A 20,652-nucleotide genomic window follows, 5' to 3' on the forward strand; every position below is an offset into this window, starting at 1 on the left:
GGACATAGACAAAGCTACAACGTTTCCTCCCAGGTGATGAGAATATCAAAGAGCACAGTTGCTCAGAGACTGGAGAGATTCTTCACGCGGGTGGAAACTTCCCACTGAGGATCGGCTTGTGTCATTTCTCCCACGTCCGTCTACTTTCAGATGCATAAGCACAGGTGGGAGGGATGCTGGATTTGTTGTGAATCCGCATCTGCAGCCTTTCATAGCTGTGGAATGTTCCCTTGAAAAATAAAATAAAAACCTTCAAGGATGTCTCCTTGATAGTAATCAGAGTGAGCACGCATCCTAATCTCACCACAGCGCTAAGTGAAAGCGATACAAGAGCGGCTGATGAAGGAACATTCATCACCAGCAAAGGGAGGCAATAGGAAGGCCGCTAAAATAAAGAAAGGCTTTTTTTCAAACACATTTCCCTTTATTGGCATGGTGAGGCTGATGAGAAATTGCACATAAAAAATTAAATTCACAAGAAAGTCGTACAATAGGTAGAACCACAAAGGCATTGGTAAGGACTTGGCAGAAAGGCAACGTGGAAAGGACACGGACAGGAAGAGTAAGAACCCCCACACAGACGCACGCACACGTACAGAAACACTCACATACCTGCCTACAACCCACACATACGCACACATTGTCCTTCCAAAAGAAACATGATTACCCAACAAACGTTTAAGCAGTGGTAAAGTCCTCAGTAGGTCACATCATTAAAAAGTCCGCCACAGTTGAAATTTGAAGGTGTTATAATATATTGCTAGTCTAAGCAATTTACAAAGCATTTTTTTAATACAATGATTAAAGCCACATCTATCAAATGGGACACAACACCATTACCCAAACGCTATACGGACAGCGAAAAAAGAAAAAAGAAGTAAAGCCATGTCTTAAAACACAGGTAAAGGGGTTTTTTAATCTCTCCCTCGACCACTTTTTGCCTTTTTGCATCATAAAAATCTGCTGTTCCTTGTCTCCAAAGTCAAATTCCATAAAGGAAAGCCTGTGATCAGCAGAGCTTTCATACAGGAAGAGTTTTCCTTCCTGTGATGGAAGCTGGGTCTCTCATTACTTGGCGCGCACTAGAAACGAGATATTAATTGAACCAGAAACCGCAAGGTTACCTTTTATGTCATGTCGACGGTGGGAGCTGTGATATCTGGACGGTGAGAGCGTGGGGGTGGGGGGTGGGGGGTGGTGATGCGCTGAAAGTGGTGCGGCATGCGATACATTGTTGAGTAGTTTTCTCTAGGCTTATAGAGTGTCACTGAAAATCTGCCCGTTGAGACAGCTGAGGGGCAGACGTCCGAAGCGGTGTATACTGCACCGGCTGCCCTCCTGTAAGAGCCATGCACTACACAACGAACAGCTTCAACTCAACACGCACAGGTTTACGCACAGAGTGGGGTCACGAGTCAGTCACGTTTGCACAGATGTCACAAGGTAATGCGTGCATTACAATCACAAAGACTCAATTACATCTTAAAGGGAGGGGCCGAGGGTGGGAGGAGGGGAGGGGGGGGGGGGGGGCGTTCGGGTGTTTACCGCACGGAGTAATGCCATGGCGATGAGATGCTGGAGTGGAGTCTTCCCGGCTACTGGCTAGCGACTGGGTAATGGCTCAAGTCCAAAAGTCACACAACAGTAAAAGCTAAAATACAACTCTAAAAAATAATTTATTGCTTTTTATAGATTTTTTCTTTCTTTTATATTATTATTAATCATCTTGTAATTATTGTGAATATTAGTAGTATCAGCATCATGTATATATATATATATATATATATATATATATATATATATATATATATATATATATATATACACATACATATATATATATATATATATGTTGTACATCAAATACAAGATCTTTAAAAATTTCAGGAAAAGGAAATTGTAAACTTCTGTTTGGCATTCACATAATCAAGCGTGAGTGGAGCGATGACAAGTGTTTACAGTAGTACAAAAACAAATCCTGCTAAATCATTTTATTGCTTCATGTTCTGCTTTCGTGTGGAAGGAAACACGCTGCACGTTGGACTGATAGGGGCGACAGAAATCACTAAAATGATGAGGGGCCGGACGCTGGAGTGATTAGCTGAATGTTTTGATTGTTTCGGAAAGGCATAGAAGGTAATATTATCCCCACCAAACCATTTATTGAACACCCTGTCTAGTGATTGCAAGTTAAATAACACAACTTGAAGGACAACATAAACAGCAAGTAAATTTTATGAGGTACGCCATGTGAAATGCAACCCATAAATATTCTTGATTCAAATATTAAAATAAATAGATAAATATGTGTTGGTACTGATTAAAAAGGATCTGAATGCAGAATGTAATCAAAACAACAACCAGAGAGCAATAAAATCAAAGCAAGTACACAGAGTGCGGGCCGACACGACCCGCAATAAACCCCCGCTCCATGAAGTTGATGATGGTGAGCCGTTTGTGTTTTAAAGTGGTTTGAGATGTGGTTATGCTGACGGACGGAGGTGTTTCTATTCATTTGTCCACCCTGAGTCAGGCTGGCCTCAACAACAGAAGCACCTCCGTGTCCATGTGAGCTGTGCCTAATAAACTGACAACACAGCGTATGCACACACGTTGCGCATACACACATATACACACATACTGATTGCTTCAGAAATAATTAATAAAAAATGGGCTATTTTTTTCCACAATCATGAAAAACACATTAAAAACGCATTTTACACTGGTTTTATAAGCAAAAACACTGATTGAGAAACTTTATAAACAGAGAAAACTATACATGGTTGACTGGTACTTCCCGCAACAAAATAACTTAAAAAAGGACATTTGTTCACATGCTCCCTCAAAATGAGCAACGGGACGCATCTTTTTTTGTCTTTTTACAATCATAGCATGTCTCCTAAACATCATGTAGGTGTACAATATGTTTTACAGTATTGTATTGACTACAGATCGACATTCTGAATTAAGAAATCTTCTCATTTTTAAAAAAAGGCTGCGTTTTACAGTGCATAGCTGTAACAAATAAAGAACTTTATCCGATATGTACAGAAAATAAAAATATTTCTTTTTATAGTATTTGTAAATACAGGGCTACATTTCTCCGTAAAATGTAGACCACGACGTTACCGTGAGATTTTTACCTCCGAGGTACGATCCCCCTCAACTCTTTGCTTCCAATGTAACACCAGATCCAAACACCAGATTCAAAAGGAAAGAAAAAAGAATCAGCAGCAAAAGAAAAGAAATCTGGCTGAACAAGCTGCGTGTTTTTGCCCCCAAAGGATCGTGGGTATTGTAGTGCTTCTAGAAAACAAACATGAGTCTCCTTCACTTCGTTCACTCGTGGTTGTACAGCAGGAGGGTGCACCGGACCTGTGCACCGGGTTCTGAGGGTTCACTGGAATTCCCACAATGTCTCTTCCCAGCTCTTCAGCAGCTATGTTCATGTAAACTTTATTTTTGATATATTCATTTATAGCGATATAGGTCTATAGACTTATTCATATATACTCTATAACAGAGCGTAAATCTTCTAGTCTCGTCGCCAAAAGGAGCGAGATGCGGTGAGGTATCAGAAGTCCCTCTTTGTGTCGGACAGCAGGCGCCACTGAACTAGTTACCTTCGCAGGCTGCACTGGGCCTCCCTCAGCAAGCTGTCAAAATCCATGGAGTCATACTTGCTTTTCGTGGAGGCCGGATCGAAGTCATCCGAATGGGAGTCTGGGGGGGAGAAAGGGGGGCTGTGTTTACTGACAAGAGCCGCTGACCCAAAACTACCACCTTTACACACAAAATTATGAGCGAGATGAAAGCAGCAACCATTAATCCGTTGAGGAATTTCACATTCAGTACTTAAAACCATGGCGGCTACACGTGTGACAGCCGATCCCTCCGTCTGTTTCTCCTACGTCCCGTTTTCCCCGATCGACCTGATGATACAACATTGGAGGAGAGCATCTTATCTCTGCCGACAGACAGCTTCACAAATGGGGCCCCCAACGGGTCCGGCAGCACCGTCCAGAAGCTTTGAGAAATGGAAATGACCGTGGCAGCCGGGAGACGCCAGTCGTGATCTAATGCAATGGCCGAGGGCTGGATTGTGTCACGCCGCGCACCTTGAGGGATGAAAAATACCCCCATGCTCCACTTAAAACTAATGGACGGTGTCTCGGAAAAGTAAAAAAAATAGGAGCAAGTGTCTACAAGATTGAGCAGAAGAGGAGAGGGTTGGACGCGGCGCTATTATAAGCGTCTCCCTTTTCTCTCGATGTCTTTATCCTGTGCTATCAGTGTGGGGACGACCAAAATAGCCTGTTTCTGACAAAGAGGCGGCTGAATGAAGGCCTTTCCATTTCAGTAGGCTGATTAGTCAATCTCAGAATAATGTCTATCCTCAAGGCCTCAGGATTAGCAACTGTTTCTGTGTGTCAATTTCCCATCATGTCTTTCCTTCAAAAGTTCTTGGCTTCGAGCGTGTGCTGCAGAAACGTATAGTACGAAGGAGGCTGATGCTCAGTTATCGCTACACGTGCAGCCACGGAGGAAAATAAAGCAGCCTTTATTTCCTCACATGCCAAACGTGGCCTTTCATGCCAGAGGAGACGCCTGGACTTCACTGAACCCTGTATTATTTATCAAACGCGCCGTTGCAGCCTCTCAGACTCTCTGAGTGTCTGACCAATATAGCCGCTGTGCTGGATGCTGCACAGAAACCCTGCTCCACGGCAGCCTGCCACCGCCCCACCGCCCCCACCCGCTATGTAAATGACCGGCCCCTACAGTGCAGTGCACGGCGCTCTATCAACAGCTGGCAACAGATGGGACCACGCTGCGGAGGGAGGAGGGGCTTCACCTTCCACCCACCGTCCTCTTCCTCACCTCATCCTTTCACCACCGCCTCGTTCTCCTTGATATTTCACGGGTGATCTTCAAGTGACTCCCACTCCCACTCTTTGCACGCGGGCCGACACCAGCGCTGCTTCTGACATGTTCACGTGGACGCATTCAAGGCAGCAAAGCGATGGGCCTCTTTTAATCTGAAGCCTCATTCAGCCGTTTTTTTTTTCCTCCTTCCGCCGTCTTTTCACTGAAAGTCCTCCCAGCTACGCGAGCACACAGCATGACTGCAGGGGGCTGATAGAGAGAACAACAACAACAAAGCTGCACTTACCCAAGTCTGTGTAATGTGATTTGCAGAACTGCTTTTGTCCGCCGAAGCACAGCTCGAACTGCGGCTCGTTCGACCTGCGTAGGGTGTGTCCGTTCTCAAGGGCGGCGAAGGCGTCACAAGTGTAGCGGTACGTGATGAAGCCAAAATTGTCCCTGGTTCAGGAATAGAAGATGATGTGTCACTGCGTTGCTGTGGGGCTACAATAACCGAACAGGGGGCCTTGTCTTAAATGACGATCACACTATTTATATGCAAAAGAGAATCGATAAAAGTGTATCTTTGGGGGCTGTGAAGGTCTAGAAGGAGATGAATCAGGAGACGCTCTGAGACTGCACAAGCTTTGTCTTGGGCTTTAAACACTCGCCTTTACATTATGCAACAGTTACAGCAGAAGGTATTTGTCTGAGCGCCGCCAGCGCCGCACAGATGCGCAGGAGAACCCGGGGCCTTACCCATCATCCCTCAAGTTCACGGCACATTCTTCAATTTCGCCGAAGACTTCAAAGCGGCGCTTCAACTCTGCCCGGGTGCAGTCGGACCTCAGTCGCCCCACGTACACCACCCGTCTCTCCTCCTGCTCATTAAGAGGAAAGACAGAGCAGGGGGGAGGAGATTAAAAGGGGGAGTCTGTTTCCCGTTGCCCCTCTCTTTCTTCACCGGGCCCTAATGAATTGGTCCTGATCACTCCTGTGGATACTGACTTTGAGGCCAGTTTTGTCCCTTTCCTCGTCTGCCTGTTGTGTTCCTCCGTGATTGGTTCAGCTCGCTTCCTCTTATCTGATAGAGTTGCACTTTGGAAGCGCTTTCAATCTGCCGTGGCACCACAATTCCTCTTTCTCTCCGCGACTCATCAACCAGCGGCTCGGCGATTTTTATCAAATGATGCCATGTCTCAAGTTTGTTGCTGCTTCTTCTTTCACGCCGGCTAAAAATAGGGCTGCGCGGTGACTCAGCCGTGTGTCGCAAAAGCCTGGGTTCCACGCGGCGCTGCGAACGCGAGAGGTCTGTTAGCATTAGCAGGATATTCACGGAGCATGGTGGAGGTGAGCCACGGGGCAAAGACGCACGGCTTTCCTTGAACCTCAGAGGACGTGGGGTCATAGCAGAATAATTTAGCAACAAACTGCACCAGGCTGCAATTATAGTTTTTGAGTAGTTTAATTGCATCTGCTAATCATATAATAGAGCACAAGCCCGGGGCTGCCGCTACTATTATTTATTTATTCATTCATTTACTTGCCATTAGGTGGGCAAGCCCATGGAGATCCATTGGAGCTTTGAATGCTGTCTTGAGGATAGCTAAATGTAAATCAGTTGCCTGGCGCTGGACTTAAAGTTGACCTTTGACCTGTTTGACTCAGAGCAGCTGAGAAGGACACAAATGAACCACTGATTCCATCCTGTCAACGATGTTTAATGCTCGGGACAAACAAAGGTATTTGCTGAATTTGACTTTTAGTCGCTGACATTTGACGTATAGGTGTTTTTCATTCCTCGCCGGCACCCTGAGGGTCGTGCGAGAGAGAGAGAGAGAGACAGACAAAGAGCGAAGCGTCCGCGGCCCAAAGCTCGTCCGACAGCTCCGGCTCCGCTGCTCGTAATTGTTTGCTCAGGAAACGCGTGCGCGCCGAGCCACGTTTGCATTACTGCATCATTTAATGTGTGCTGCCTGGCACTGCCCCGCTGGAAACGTGAGTAATTTCACACTGGGACGAGGAGAGGGGAGATATGGGCGATATCTGATATTCACTGCATCAGGCTGAATTTTGAAACGGATACAGAAAATCAGAGGCCGTTTCCTACTTCGCCCTTTCCCCGTCTTGCTCTCCTAGTTTCTGTTTTCCACTATTTTAACATTTTACCCCTGTGGTGTGATTAATCGGAGGCGACAGCGTTTCCAGACGACAAAGCCGTTAAAAATACACAACCCGGAGATAAAGAGGAAGAGCCTGTCGCCTGAATCATTCAGGAACTCACTTCGTATGTATTCTCTCAGTGGAGAGACACTGTGGCACATGGCGCTGGACTGGAGGCTGTGTCATCCTAAGTAATGTGTGCGTGTCTCCACAAGCTTTGTATGCATTTGCAGGACTTTGCCCGTGTGCCACTGCAGTGACTGCGCGGCCTCTCATCAGGGCCGATGTGGGGACGAGAAACGGCAGCGCACTCACTATGGCTTTCTGCTTCTGCCTCTCTCGCTGCTCGGCCCGTTCGAACTCCCGCTTCTCGTAGTCGCGGCGGTGCTCCTCCCTCTTCAGCCTCTCGTGCTGGTACTCCTCGTAGCTGTCGTACCTGCGGAGGACAGAACACGTGTGACGCGGCCGCTGCAGATCAGGTCAGACTCACGGAAGAGCGGACGGACGGACGGACGGATGCGGTGATGAGATGCGTCCTCGCCGGCGGGAACGGCCCGCGGGAGCGGCGCCGGGCGGCGCGGTCGGGTGCCAGCCAGCTGCGACTGTCAGCACAACTTCACATGTCATTACTTTCTGCTTAGTTAGGGCTTCATCTAGAAGGAAAGTGCAACTTTCTTCCCCCGCCCCAGACGAGCGCATGATGTGTCTGTTAAGTTTTGGACTGATGAGCGACTTTCAGGCTTGTCGGGTGTCATTAGGCACGTGGGCGCCAAATCAGCTCCGAGGGCTGAGTCGGTGTCAGTCTCCCTCTCTCGCTCAGCGCCAGAGCTCCTCTGCATATGTAATGGTCCCCTCTGCAGTGGCTCACAGACAACTACACAGGCACTAAGTTGAATAAGCATCATTATGCAGCTGGGAGCATCGGCTCACAAGTGACGGATGAATTGGAAGTCTCCTGTCACTAGACCAATAAAACATGATCAATTAAACATATTTGCCCTGAATGTTTGTCACCGGCTCCGATGAGAATGGGACAGACTGCAAATATGCTTCAATCTCGATGTGACCGGGGATCTGGCAGACGTTGCTGCCGCTCAACTTGAGGCTGCTAGATATGTACTTTGGTCCGGCTTTGGCCTTTTAGCGACAGAGCTTGAATATTCCCTTCCAAACTCACCTTGGCCTGCAGCCGAGAGGAGAGCGAGGCTGACGTTGGGGGCTCTTGTGAGTCCTGCAACGGAAGGTGCTTGAGTCCGTGTTGTGACGAGACCTGAAGGGCGAAAAAAAAGAAAATGTTTAATTTGGAAATGTCAAAAATGTCGCACGTTAGACAAACGCTTAAAAACACCAAGTGCTCTCGACTGCTGCAAACACCTTGGTTAATTTGTTCTTGGGTTTGGGGACCAAATTAACTTCTTTGATATTTGCAAGACCAATTAAGATATTAGAAAGTGGGTTAATTCCAGATAAAAGCATTCTGTCATTTTTCCAGGCTTGTCCTAATCTAACCCACAGCCGCAGAGAGTGTTCACGCTCTTCCACAGAACTTTGTACACACCTGAGCTAGCATATAAATGCACCACCTATCTATGTTGCATGAGGAATTGGTCAATACACGGGGCCCTAGTGGTCTGACTATAGAGCTTGTACCACTGCGCTCCTTAAGCTTGATACTTAATTACTGCAGTGCTGCTGAAAGTGGAGGCCTGAATAATAAAGAGAGAGAAGTTTGGGAAGCTCAGTGGAGCAAAGGAATGCCAGTTTGGCAAGAGTGAGCATCCTACGCTGTGAAACTTTAAACGCGAGGAATTCTTCAAAAATATTTTTCTGAAATTCAATTTATCTTTCCTCGCATGAAAATATAACAAGCTGCTTGTTCTGTCACTTTCAAAACCCCCTATTCAATATTTTCAGAAAGCTTGTCAGCGACTGACGCCACGACTTGGGACTATTACTCTATAATTCGTGAGCACGGTGGTGTAGAGCGAAGCACAGGGGCCTGGACAGAATAAAGTGCTTCTATTGGCTCTGTGGAGTAAACTGACCTTTAAGTAATCGGGCAAACAAAGCGAGTCCGACACCGTGAGGCGCTCAATGAACTACCGCTGCCAAACTAAATTTATTCACATCCTTCTCAGTAACTTCACTTTGCATCAGTTGTTCCTACCGACAGGAAAACCTACAGTAGCCCACTTGCCTCTGATCAAAGGGGAGCATGGGAAATGTAGTTCTCACGCAGCGCTATGATGATAGAGGCCTCTTTTAAGAGGGGTTTTGAGACTATGTTCCCACAGCTTGGAATTGGCTTTCATCTCTAGGGATGTAAAAAAGGAGGGTTTGCCATTCAGTAAAAACAACAGCTGCCGCTTAAAACAATAGCCCGGCATCAAACAAAAAGGGAAGTGTGAAAGGAGCGACGGAGGAAGGGGGGAGCGTTAGGAAGACACTCAAATAAACCTCCCGTCTAGAGATGAAAACTCAGACTGTTCAAACGTCCAATGCCTCTGGCACCTTTCATGTTCCGAGCTTTTTTTCCTTTTTCGCTCATTGCACCATTCGACTAATCTTTTCCCCATTGTCAGTTCAGGTTTAATAGGCACCATTTGGTTAGTCTAACACCTGCAGACGATTTGGTTAGAATGCGTTCCACCTCGCTCTCACCTGCTAAATCTCTCTGTGCAAGACTTGCCAAATCTATTCTGCATTATTCCGGGCAAGCAGCTAGCAGGAGGTAAAGAACCCATGCTAAGAGTCTCCAGGGTCGATCCTGTCTGACATGAGCTCTGATGACTGTTCAGTCCTGTTTTACACTCCTAAGCCAGAACCCCTGCCAGCTCCAAGCCCTGTTTAAACTGCATGGGTGGGGAGCAGCCAAGGTTCAGCCAAAAGGGGCGTGAAGGCTGCACGTGTGTGTGCGAGAGCGAGAAAGAGGAAGCCGTGACTTACCAGGAGGAGGTGCGTCTGTCGGGTGAACTGGAGAGGGAGCGCCTCCGGTGATGGGGAGAGGAGCTGCGGGAGCCAGAGCGGGAGCGAGAACGGGAGCGGGAGCGGGAGCCGCTGCCGCTCCAGCAAAAAGGCCTGGCGGGTGAGAGGAGCAGGGAGGAGGGCGGGGAGACGGAGCCTCGGGAAGGAGAGCAGCTGGACGGCGGGGAGCAGGAGGGGGAGCAGGGGGGGCAGTCAAAGAGCAGGTCCAGGGGGGTGCCCTCCCACGGATAGAGGCAGCGGCTCTCGCGGCCCTCGCCCAGCTCCAGCTCCTGAAAGGGCAGGAACCCCGGGTGCAGGTAGCCGCAGGCGGGCGGCCTCTGAGAGTCGTAGTCCCCCTCGTCCTCCTCAGGGGACTGGGAGGCTGGAGCTCTCTTTGGTTTGCTGCCCGGTTCCTTCTCCTGACCACCCGGGCTGTGGAGCGCTTGTAGGGGGGGGCCAAAGTGCTTGTTGAGTTCTGCTCTGATTTCCTTGTCGCACAGGAGCTTCCGGCTAGTGGCAGAGGAGTTGTGTTGGCCCCTGTCACAAGTGATCTCCTGCGAGGGGATCTGGGCGGTTTGTGTGGGGTTCTGCTTCCCCGACCCCGGGACCTGGACTGCGTCTCCATCCACAGAGGCAGAATTCTGCTGCTCGGCTAGAGAACCGGATGGAGCTGATAATGGAGGGCGAGAAGATGAAGATGAGGAGGAGGACGGCGACATGGCTAAGTCTTTACATTCGACATGCCTGTCCTCCGCTGTGCCTGCAGTGGGCACGGAAGCAGCGGCGGCACCTGGGGTGACCGTAATTTCTGCCGCTGCTGTAGTCATGGTAACAGTGGCCGTGCTGCCGTCCTTCCTAGTGCTAGCGGAAGCCTGGCAATAGTCATGGTCACTGTAGCCGCGTGGCGCCGACCGCTTGCCGTTGCTGGTGCTGCGCTGCTCCTCGAGGCCTCCCCCCACGGCGTGATGGGCGAAGGCGTAAGGGAGAATGCTGGACGCTTTGCTCAGCTGGGCATAAAGCTCAGTCTGTTCGGGACCCTTCCTGGCGGGGCCCCCGCCCGAGGCACCTGGGGCCGGGGCCGGAGCGCCGGGGCCCGACTCGCTCAGCCTGGCCCTTTTGCATTCCACGGCTGAGGAGGAACATGAAGACAACTTGGATTTGAGCGATGCTTTGAAAGGATTCTCTTGACTGGCTTTGTGTGGGGGCGTGGTAGGTGGTGTCAGACCTGCAGGGACGAAGAGCGAGAGGTTGGTGGCCGCTATGAAATTAAAATGGAGCCTTAATGCAACCCGGCCCAAATATCCCTCCTCCTCTCAGTCATCTATAAACTCCAGGTCAGTTTATGGACAGTGGACACAGATACATGCCTGATTAAAATATTCACTTTCACTCGGCCTAATCCTGATCTCTACTTTATTGCCATCTTGACAGATTAATGTAATGCTTGGTGTAACTTAATACGGTGGTGTTGTAATATGGATGAGTTGCCACCCCCTTCCTCGCTGACCTTGGACAGATCTCTTTTCATGAAAAAAACATAACGCAAAACCTTGTAGAGGACAAATGTAATGCATCTGATAGAAAAAAAATGAAAGTACAGTACATGTATCACATCTCCGCTTGCCTACCGCAAATGTCCGCGCTGGCCGGCAGCCAAGCGATCTGAATAAAACCGGGGGCTTTTTTCTTTTTATTGGTCTGAGAGAACAATCACTGACATGATGCCACGCGTGTTTCAGTGTGATTCATTTCCCCGGCCTGCGGATGCATCACCACTGTTAATGCGCATGTTAGCACGGCGGGCGACGCTGCTGTGGCGAGCGGCCGCACGTCGTGAAAGCACAGGAAGCCCTGGCGAACGGGTTGTCATTCTTCTCAGATGTCATGTCTCTAGTGCCTGTGCCCCCCACACTCGCTTCCCCTGCCTCCTACAGATTTACAGCCAGACAGATGGCAGTTATATGGGAAGTCCTGAGATGAGCCCACTTTATAGCATTGTTAATGCACTCGCACAAACAGCCGTCACCATTACTCTCATTCTATTTCCACCTCTCCTTTAGTCTTGTATTCTCCCTTCTTCTTCCTCCTCTCCTCTCCCTCTGTCTGTCATCTTCCCTGGATCAATCTCTAGTTTTTTCCTCTGTCTGTCTCTCGGCATCTTTTCCAGTTTATGTCTTAAACAGAACAAATGTGCCCACACACACACACCCTTGTCACCAACCGTCTCTCACCGGAGTCGAGCTCAAGCGCTTTGAAACACCTACGCTCTCCCTACTTCTTTGCCTTTCTTATAATGCACATCATTCTTCTCTTGCTGGTGAATTGCACCAAATGACAGCTATTAGTATCAAATCCAGTGTTAGAGTATGCACCAGGACGACAGCTTGGCAAAAAGAGCGCAGGGGATACATAAATATGCAAGCTTCTAAAACCACTGGCTGTGTTTGGATGCTTAATCCAAAATCTTATCATCCCACTTATTATGAGGACATGGGGCTGCGAGGACCATTTCCACTATGTCCTCCACTCGATTCTTATAGCAATATAGACGTATACATGCATTATGCCGATGAAATGAGCTATGAATAAGAGAAGGAAGAGAGGGAGAGCGGGTGCTACACAGTGCCTGAGGAACTTCTGTTTCACCAATGAAGCACCATCTGTCCAAAACAATGTGTGCGTGGGGTCATAAACTAGGAGCCATTAGCGATGGTGGTGAAATAAATCAGAATTAGATAAATATGTGCCTCTCAGTCAAACTTGCTAGTGATGGATGATCCACAGGCGCAAACACCAATCATGTAGTCACTGGAGAGAAAAGGATGAAGCGAGCGAGACAGGAGGAGAGAAGAGGGAGGAGGGTTTTATAATCTTTTTTTTTTTTGTCCTCGTCCAGCTGTAAATTGCAGGGAGACCTCGGAGCGAATAACAACTCCGGGCTTAAAGAGTTGATCCGCCGGTAAGCCATGCAAATAGCAACACACAGACCACGCCACTGTCATGAGATCCAGTAATTAAAGACACCACAGCAACAAAGGGTAAATCTATTAGTTTGGCCGAGATTAACAATCAGGATGACGCAAGGTTTTAAAGGCCTGTTTTACGCAGCTACACTACAGGAGGACTCAAAGGTTTCTTCACACTGTACAAAATGTACAGATCTATGCCCTGCCGATAATTAGGTTTATTGTCCTATTAAATCATTACACCCGCTGAGACCGATCCTAAAGGTATAAAATAAAAAAGCTACTGGCCACAGTTCAAAGAAAAGTTGAGTTGAAGGCAGAGGGTTGAACCTCCCTCTTGGACAACTTCCATCTGGTTATCAGCAAGTCTGGCATAAACTCTATCACACAGGAATGTTACTCCTAAACTGCAAAGGACGTGCGACTCCGGACCTAAAAGCTTTCCCCTCAGCTCACTGGGGTCTGTATCCCCCTGTCATACAGGACCAGAATCAAAATCTAATCCTGACGTGGAAAAAAAGGTTCAGTAACCTGAAGGACTAATGACTTTCCTGCTAATATTCAACCCTAAATGATGGATAACTTTGGTGAAGGACTTTACTTAATTGTGCTTTCAATGCAGGTGCTGTGAAGCAGAACGGATGCAAAGTTTTTGGACACAGGTCAAAAAACCTGCCCACGTGCAGTAAAAGAGGAAGAAATATTAACTGTGTTTAACTGCCCTAGAGCTTGAGCAGCCTTGCGATTTCCCTAACCTAGGTCTCAGCTTAGCATCGCCTTTGATCACGAAAATGCTCACTGCACTTCGACCAAGGTCAGAGGGACAAGAAGTGACCCCTGGGGGTCTGGTGCATCATAGATTTACGTCCCCCAAGGGAGCAAAGTAGATGCTGGAGGGGTGCATAGATGAAGTATGTATGAGGACAATTTACCTTCCTGGTGAATAAATACCTAAAGGCCAGTGAAACGTCACTTGAATCTAAGGGGCGGCCACTTTGTTTTTATTGACCTTAGATGAATAATCCAGGGCAAAGGCAGAGCGAGATACAGGGTAATCACTGACATAATTCACAGAAAGACACAAAGAGTTCAGCTGCTCACGTTCTCCTCATTTTTGTCTTCAGCCTATAGCTTTCTTTGCATGTAGTTAATTATAACCCAGTAGCACAAAAGAGTAATGTCAACAATGGCGGTGAAAAATGCTTGCGCTGAATCATTTGCGAAACCGAATCGCTTGGAAATGTAAAGTCAGATGAGCAAATTGCCTGTATGCGTAAGGACTTTAAAAAAGGAAGACACGCTTCATACAGGCACAACTGAATTACACTGCAAAACCAATTAAAACAATAACACTGCCATTTCAATTTTCCTTTGATGTGTAAGCTGTCAGTCAGGGAACATTAGGATCTGATAGAATGGAGAGGAAAAGCACATTAACTCTTCAGTAGCGTGGGGGAGGGTGGAAGGGGTTAGCTAATGAACTCTGAGAAATTGAAAAGCATAATCAATAGTTAGGCGCATAAAAATGTTCTCCTTTACATTCACCTTGAACTTTGATGCAAACGGGCGGGCTCCGCCCCTTACGGGCTACATGAGGAAGGTAAATATCCACCAACATGTGTTCTTTTTAATTAAAACTAAAATAGGAATAAAAAAAGCAGGCTCACCTGGGGTTCCAGCAATCTCCACACTTAATGTGCGTTCAATGGTTTTGTTCTCAAACGGTGATCCCTTGTGGTCACTGCAAGACAAAAAATGCCACTTGTCACCCTTCAGGTGAAAGACGAACTTCGAAAGCTTTTGTGGTCAAAGAAATGGAAATGAGTCACAAAAATGCCTCAACTTGGAATCTATTCTATATAGTTTTTGTTTGGCTCTGTCTTTTTTCTGTAGTTTGTTGCTGCCTTTTGCCTAGAACAATGGAAAAACTTCTCACACTTACTTTGGAGACTCTGGGGTCAAAGGAAGTGGCAAGGTGGTTGGTTTGGCTGCAGAACACAAAGGAGCATGGGTAATTATTGATCTAGGTATGACACTCATGGCAGAAGAGAACAGGTCCACATTCTGCAACAATTACTCTCAAATTGGTTCATTATATGCAATTATTTCTACAAAAACACCGTCCCTGTTTAGAAAGTCTTCTATGGACATATGTTTTTAGATTGACCCCGTTTTAACAATTTATTCTCTTATGATAGACTGTTTACTGTGTGAGGCAGGATGAGGTGATGGTACATGTATTACAGGTGTGTAGACACACACATACCCTGTCCAAGACAACGGATAGACTGAAATGGAGTAAAGACACAGAGAGACGATGCCACAAACAAGACACATGACAGTGGGTGAGCCCCTCCCTGGACAACAAAGTCATAATCGCATGCACCACCAGCAGAGGAGAGGAAAAAAGAAAGGAGAGTCAAGGAAGCTTGTGCAGTTGCCCGAGGCTCTGGCCGACTTGTGCTCCAGCTAAGGGGACGTGGCTTTAGTAGCACGACACTAGAGAGCAACACCCGGACTCTGGGTCGCAATGTTGTACTCAGCACACTCAGCTCAATCAGCTCAATCAGCCAAAGATGGTTCAAGGGTCGCCTTTATGAATACAACATGTACAGAAGCAAGACAAGGCTCGCCTCTTTTCCCACCCCCTTCTGTTTATTTAACGTCACTCTGTTTGAATTTGAGGGACTGCCTCTGGGATTAGCAAAGCGTTGGCTAGCAGGCCGCTTGTTGTCATTAGAATGGCTGTTAGATTCGAGGGGTTAGTTGTGAAGTCAAACTGGAAAGTGGTTAGAGCAGGAGAGGGAGAAGAGATAGCAGAGATAAGGCCAGTGGGGGGGATGCAGTCATGATTACCTAACAATGGGTGGCCCTGGTCGTCGGGGGGTTCGCTCAGTGCCTGCCTGTGTGGGTGCCCTTGCCCTTGCGTGACGCAGGGAGGGGCGAGCTCTGCAATTCTAGTATCAGGAAAGAGTGGGCTTGGTGGGCCCCGTGAGAGCACTGCTGCGGGGCTGCCCGTGACATGGTCATCATCATCATCATCATCGTCATCATCATGGTTGTCAACAGTATCATCATCATGGTCAACATCCTCCCCATAGCCCACCTGGCTTTGCCAACCCAGCTCTAGTCCAAAGGCCATGTCCACTTCTGGCTCTGGCTGGCTAACCCAGCTGTTTGGGTCTAAGGCAATAGCTGCCGACTGGGGCTTTGAGACAAGCTCCTCAGCCCGACTTACTCCCTCGATTCTAAGATCATTGTCAGTTCCTTTGAACTGCTTCTCCCCCACCTGTGAAACCGCCTGGGCTTGACTCTCAGACCTCTTATTTTCTAATTTACCCCGAGCACGAGGAAGAGGGGTGATCTTAGGTGGGAGTAGGTGGGCCCGGTATCGAGCAGGCCTCTGTTTGGAGGTGAGCAGCTGGCTAAGTAAAGGGTGACCAGGCCCCTCTCCCCTTTTTGTAATAGTCACTGTGATGTGCCTACGTGGTGCACGGCGGACACCACCACTGCCTTGCCTGCCAAAGCCCTCACAAGCCTGAGTGGCGCCCGCAGCCTCTCGGCAATGCTCACAGCTGTGACTCACCTCTCTGGGAGGGAGGGAATAAGAATGCATATACCTAATAAACCTAGCGGCGGCCAGGCGGCCCACATCGCCTGGCGGCCTTCCTTCTTCACTGCATGGCCCGTGCTCCAGTTTGGGGCGGGCATGGCCGCAGGTGGAGGTTCTGTGGCCAACAGGGATAGAAGCAACCTCCGACTCCTCAACCCTGTGATCGTGAGTGCAACGCTGCCACTTCCCAGCCCCAACATCAGCCACACTACACTCGCCTGCAGCCCGGCTCTCACCTCGCTGGTGATGCTGCTGCGGCGGCAGCTGCTGCTGCTGTTGATGTTGGGATGGCACAGCTGTCTTCTTCTTGGACGTGGTGGAGGAAGAAGAGGAGGAGGTGGAGGAGAGGGAGGAGAACGAGGAGGTGGATGACGAGGATGGCGAAGAGGAGGACGAAGAGGCACCGAGACCCAGGCCACTCTTGTCCCTGCTACTGGCGCCCCCCCAAGTGTTCTTAGCTTCACTGGATTTGGGGTGGAGCAGAATGTCATCGGTGGCTGTTAGGTATTTCAGCAGCTCAGTGCAAGGCCGCCTCACCGGCCGGTTCTGTTGACTGGAGCCCCCTCTTGCTTTGCCATTCCAGGGGCTTTCCGTCTGTACAGAATGCAACGAGAGAGAATCATTTAGTTGTTTTTAATAAAGGTTTTGCTCCATGTTAAGACAGTTCAGATGTTCCAGCTGTTCGACGTGTTAACTTTTTTATGTGGCACAAAAATAAAAGCCAGAGCGAAGCTATCGGGGCCTCTCAGACGGCCTGGGCGTAGCAGTCGCCCAACTGTCTGGGAGGCAATGGCAGGAGAGCAGTCCGCCCATCATCCTAATTGCGTAGCCCTCCGAGCAGCACCACGCCACTCTGTACGCGCACCGTGTCCTCCGGGAGTCCTCATTCGCTGTGCTCCAGAAATGGATGACTCAAAGGCACAGTATGAAAATAGACTCGGCGCGGAAGGTTGACGCACATGTGCAAACATAGATTTATGTGTACTCTGAATACTGTATCGCGTGTGCAGTGTTTGCAACACAATTTAATCACACGCAGATGCTTTTACGTATTAAACACAGGGGAAAAAAATAACTAAAACAAATGGAGATTCCTGACGTTTTCCCCAACAAGACACTAGTAATGATTGAACGCTATAAGCTGTGTGTGGGACTGAACATGCAGCATTAAGTTCTGATGTGAAATACAGCAAACTGGAATCACACCCTTAATTTATTCATTTATAAAGCTTTGGTATTTGCACTGAATAAATTTAATCTTAATCAGCTCCACCCCTTAAAAATCTCTTTTGAGAACCATCTAATGAGAACATCAAGTCTAATATTTCGATCTTGTCATCTCAAGGCATCAATCTCACTGCAAGAGTGCAGTCTTTTTTTTTTTTTTTTTACAGGCACCATACCAAGGCAGATAAGTGGTGGAGCTAATGAGACAACGGTGCCGATGCCGCGCCTGGAAAGCCCAACAGCAATCAGCCTGCTTTCATTACGAGATGGCCCCCTGGGAAAGTAGACTAGAGCAGTAGTCTAACGTCTTCTAAAGGCAGCCACCAAAACAAGAAAAGCACGAGAGACGGAGGGAGAGACCAGAAACAAGATGGAGCAAGACAGAGATAAACAAACACTGACAGAAACTGTGTACAGGAGTGGGCAGCGTGTGTGTGTGTGTGTGTGTGTGTGTGTGTGTGTGTGTGTGTGTGTGTGTGTGTGTGTGTGTGTGTGTGTACTTGTAGTGAAAACCAAAAAAACTTACTTTCCTACCAAAGTGAGGACATATTGGACAATCTTCACTTCTTTGAAGGCATTTTTGAGGGTTAAAATGTAATTTTAGGGCTAAGGTTAGAATTGAGTTTTAGTTTGGATTAGAGCAAAGGTTAGAGGTTTGCCTTTAGCTGTGATTGTTAGGGTAGGGGGCTTAGGAAGGCATCCTGTCAATGGAGGTTCTCACTTCGACACAAGTACAAGGAAGTGTGCGTGCGTGTGTGCATGTGTATGTGTGTATGCGTGCGTGCGTGTGCGCATGTGCGTGCGCGTGTATGTGTGTGTGCGTGCGTGTGTATGTGTGTGTGCGTGCGTGTGCGCATGTGCGTGTGTGTGTGCGTGTATGTGCCTGCGTGCGTGTGTGTGTGCATGTGTATGTGCGTATGTGCCTGCGTGTGTGTGTGTGTGCATGTGTGTATGCGTGTGTGTGTGTGTGTGTGTGTGTGTGTGTGTGTGTGTGTGTGTGTGTGTGTGTGTGTGTGTGTATGCGTGCATGCGTGTGCGTGCGTGCGTGTGTATGTGTGTGTGCGCATGTGTGTGCGTGTGTATGTGTGTGTGTGCGTCCCTACCTTGACGACGGCAGGTGGTGGTCTGATCCGGTGGTTGCTGCTGGCTGCATGGTTCTGTGCCTTGCCACCTGTGTATTGATTATAGCTGAGCTGGGAGTTTGCTGGTGCCAGAAGGAGCTTCTTCAGCTGCGAACGGACCCAATCAGGAGAAGAAAAGAGAGCGAGGACGGGGAGAAGTGAGCATGGCGTATGCAAATGACCATTTTCTTTCAAATGCACAGCGTGTGCTTTGTGATTGTGCTGTAGAACGAGTCAGGAGCGATACTGCACTGTAACGTTACTTGCACAGGATGTTTGTAAGTGACAGGACAAGTCCAGCGCTTCTTTCCTGTGCAGGTGTTGTGTGTACACAGAACCAGGCTTCTCTAATGTGATTGAATAAACACTGGAGCATGTGGCTAAAGGTCATTTGGAACGAACCGGCATTGAACACAATGGACTAGAACTGCACATAACACACCATGTAGGTCAGAGCTGTTAGGCTGAAGAAGCCCAGATGGCACGGTTATGTGTAAAAATAACAGCACAAAGGTAAGCTGACGTCTTATTGAGAGTTCTGTCGCTTTGCCAGAAATGATGATTTGGGCACGGGAGATTAGCGGGGACCCGCTGCGAGCAGACGACATGAGACAGATTTCTTTCTTCCCTCGCTTTCATGACGTGCCGGCTCGATTTCGGGGCCCGTGGCACGGTGTCAGCCATGGCTGGACCCGCCGCGGCGTTCTGGCACCGCGACGGCAATGTTACGCAATTAGCACGGGGCGGCAAACACACTGATCCGCTCCATTCACTTCACACCTCTCTGCATCTGCATCGCTGGACGCTTTAGGTGCGCGCGCTGCACGATGAACCCGGACTCGGTACCATCCAATGCAAACGGACGAATGACTCGGCCCGGTGGCCGTATCTGGCAAACGGGCAGCAGCAGGTGTGGACTTCACGTCTCAGGAATGACATATGTTGTGACTTTGGAATGGTGGTAATGGGAAAGTCATGAGCAGTGGTCTGTTGGTCGTACCAGGGAAGGCTCCTCGGGCTCCGGGGTGCGCGGCGAGCCGTCGGGGGAGGAGGGACAGCTCCGGTCACTGGCAGTGGTCACGTCCCCATCTGCCAGGGCCTCAAACGAAGGCAGTCCGTCCTCGTCCACTGGGATGCTGTCCAGGGTCTCAGTAAGCACTGCCAGCAAGTTGGCCTCATTTTCTTCATCTATCTTCTTAGGAGAGACAGGAAAAATAGGACATTTTAGTCAGGGGAAGTTGCATCTCTTTTTTTTTTTCTTCCAGGGAAGTAAAGGTGGTGGGTGGTTGCATGCAAGCCTTCGCTGTGAAGATTTTTTTTTTTGCCTCAATTTTGTGCAGCAGAGGAGCTGGCTCTATTTTAGCAGTCTTTAAAAACAAAATTCTCTCCATGTGCAAGTAAGTCAAGCCTGTCACTCATATTTTAAGCACGCAGCTTACTGGACCAAAATAATATCTCCCCCAAGAAACCCATTACCAGGCTGACAAGTAGCTAGTATCTGGGGACGACAGGAACGGGTTGGGGTGAGCTGCGGTAGACAGGGGTTTGCAGGGGTGAAGGAAACAATAAGCAGAAGTTGAATCTCATTTCTCATCCCCCACGGAAAAGAGAAAGGATCAGTTGTGTGCGCTAGCAAAATTCCGATAAAGAGAATTACCACTAAATACATGTGATGTTTCCAAATGTTGGGCTGACAGCCGACGCTCACAATGAGCGGGGAGTTTCCATCAAC

At 48.4% G+C, this 20,652-nt stretch overlaps 1 protein-coding gene across 9 annotated transcripts in view; it reads right to left on the bottom strand.

Annotated features, from left to right (window-relative positions):
• Positions 1-402: 402 nt before the first annotated feature.
• Positions 403-20,652, bottom strand: part of ppargc1a (peroxisome proliferator-activated receptor gamma, coactivator 1 alpha) — a 191,118-nt gene continuing 170,868 nt past the window's right edge. For 3 of the 9 annotated variants that reach the window (XM_029143090.3, XM_029143093.3, XM_029143088.3), the window contains exons 3-12: positions 19,921-20,115; positions 18,903-19,028; positions 16,580-17,166; positions 14,627-14,700; positions 9,976-11,218; positions 8,207-8,299; positions 7,345-7,465; positions 5,626-5,747; positions 5,174-5,325; positions 403-3,723 (exon numbers count right to left, since the gene is read on the bottom strand). In XM_029143090.3, the coding sequence (XP_028998923.1) occupies positions 3,620-3,723; positions 5,174-5,325; positions 5,626-5,747; positions 7,345-7,465; positions 8,207-8,299; positions 9,976-11,218; positions 14,627-14,700; positions 16,580-17,166; positions 18,903-19,028; positions 19,921-20,115 (2,817 nt within the window). In that variant the 3' untranslated portion in view covers positions 403-3,619. Of the gene's footprint in view, positions 3,724-5,173; positions 5,326-5,625; positions 5,748-7,344; positions 7,466-8,206; positions 8,300-9,975; positions 11,219-14,626; positions 14,701-14,901; positions 14,948-15,815; positions 17,167-18,902; positions 19,029-19,920; positions 20,116-20,652 lie in introns of all 9 variants that reach the window. The other 6 variants (XM_029143087.3, XM_029143086.3, XM_029143094.3 and 3 more) reach the window with 4 other exon arrangements.

The sequence above is a fragment of the Betta splendens genome, chromosome 2 (assembly GCF_900634795.4).
Source record: "Betta splendens chromosome 2, fBetSpl5.4, whole genome shotgun sequence".
Lineage (NCBI taxonomy): Eukaryota > Metazoa > Chordata > Actinopteri > Anabantiformes > Osphronemidae > Betta > Betta splendens.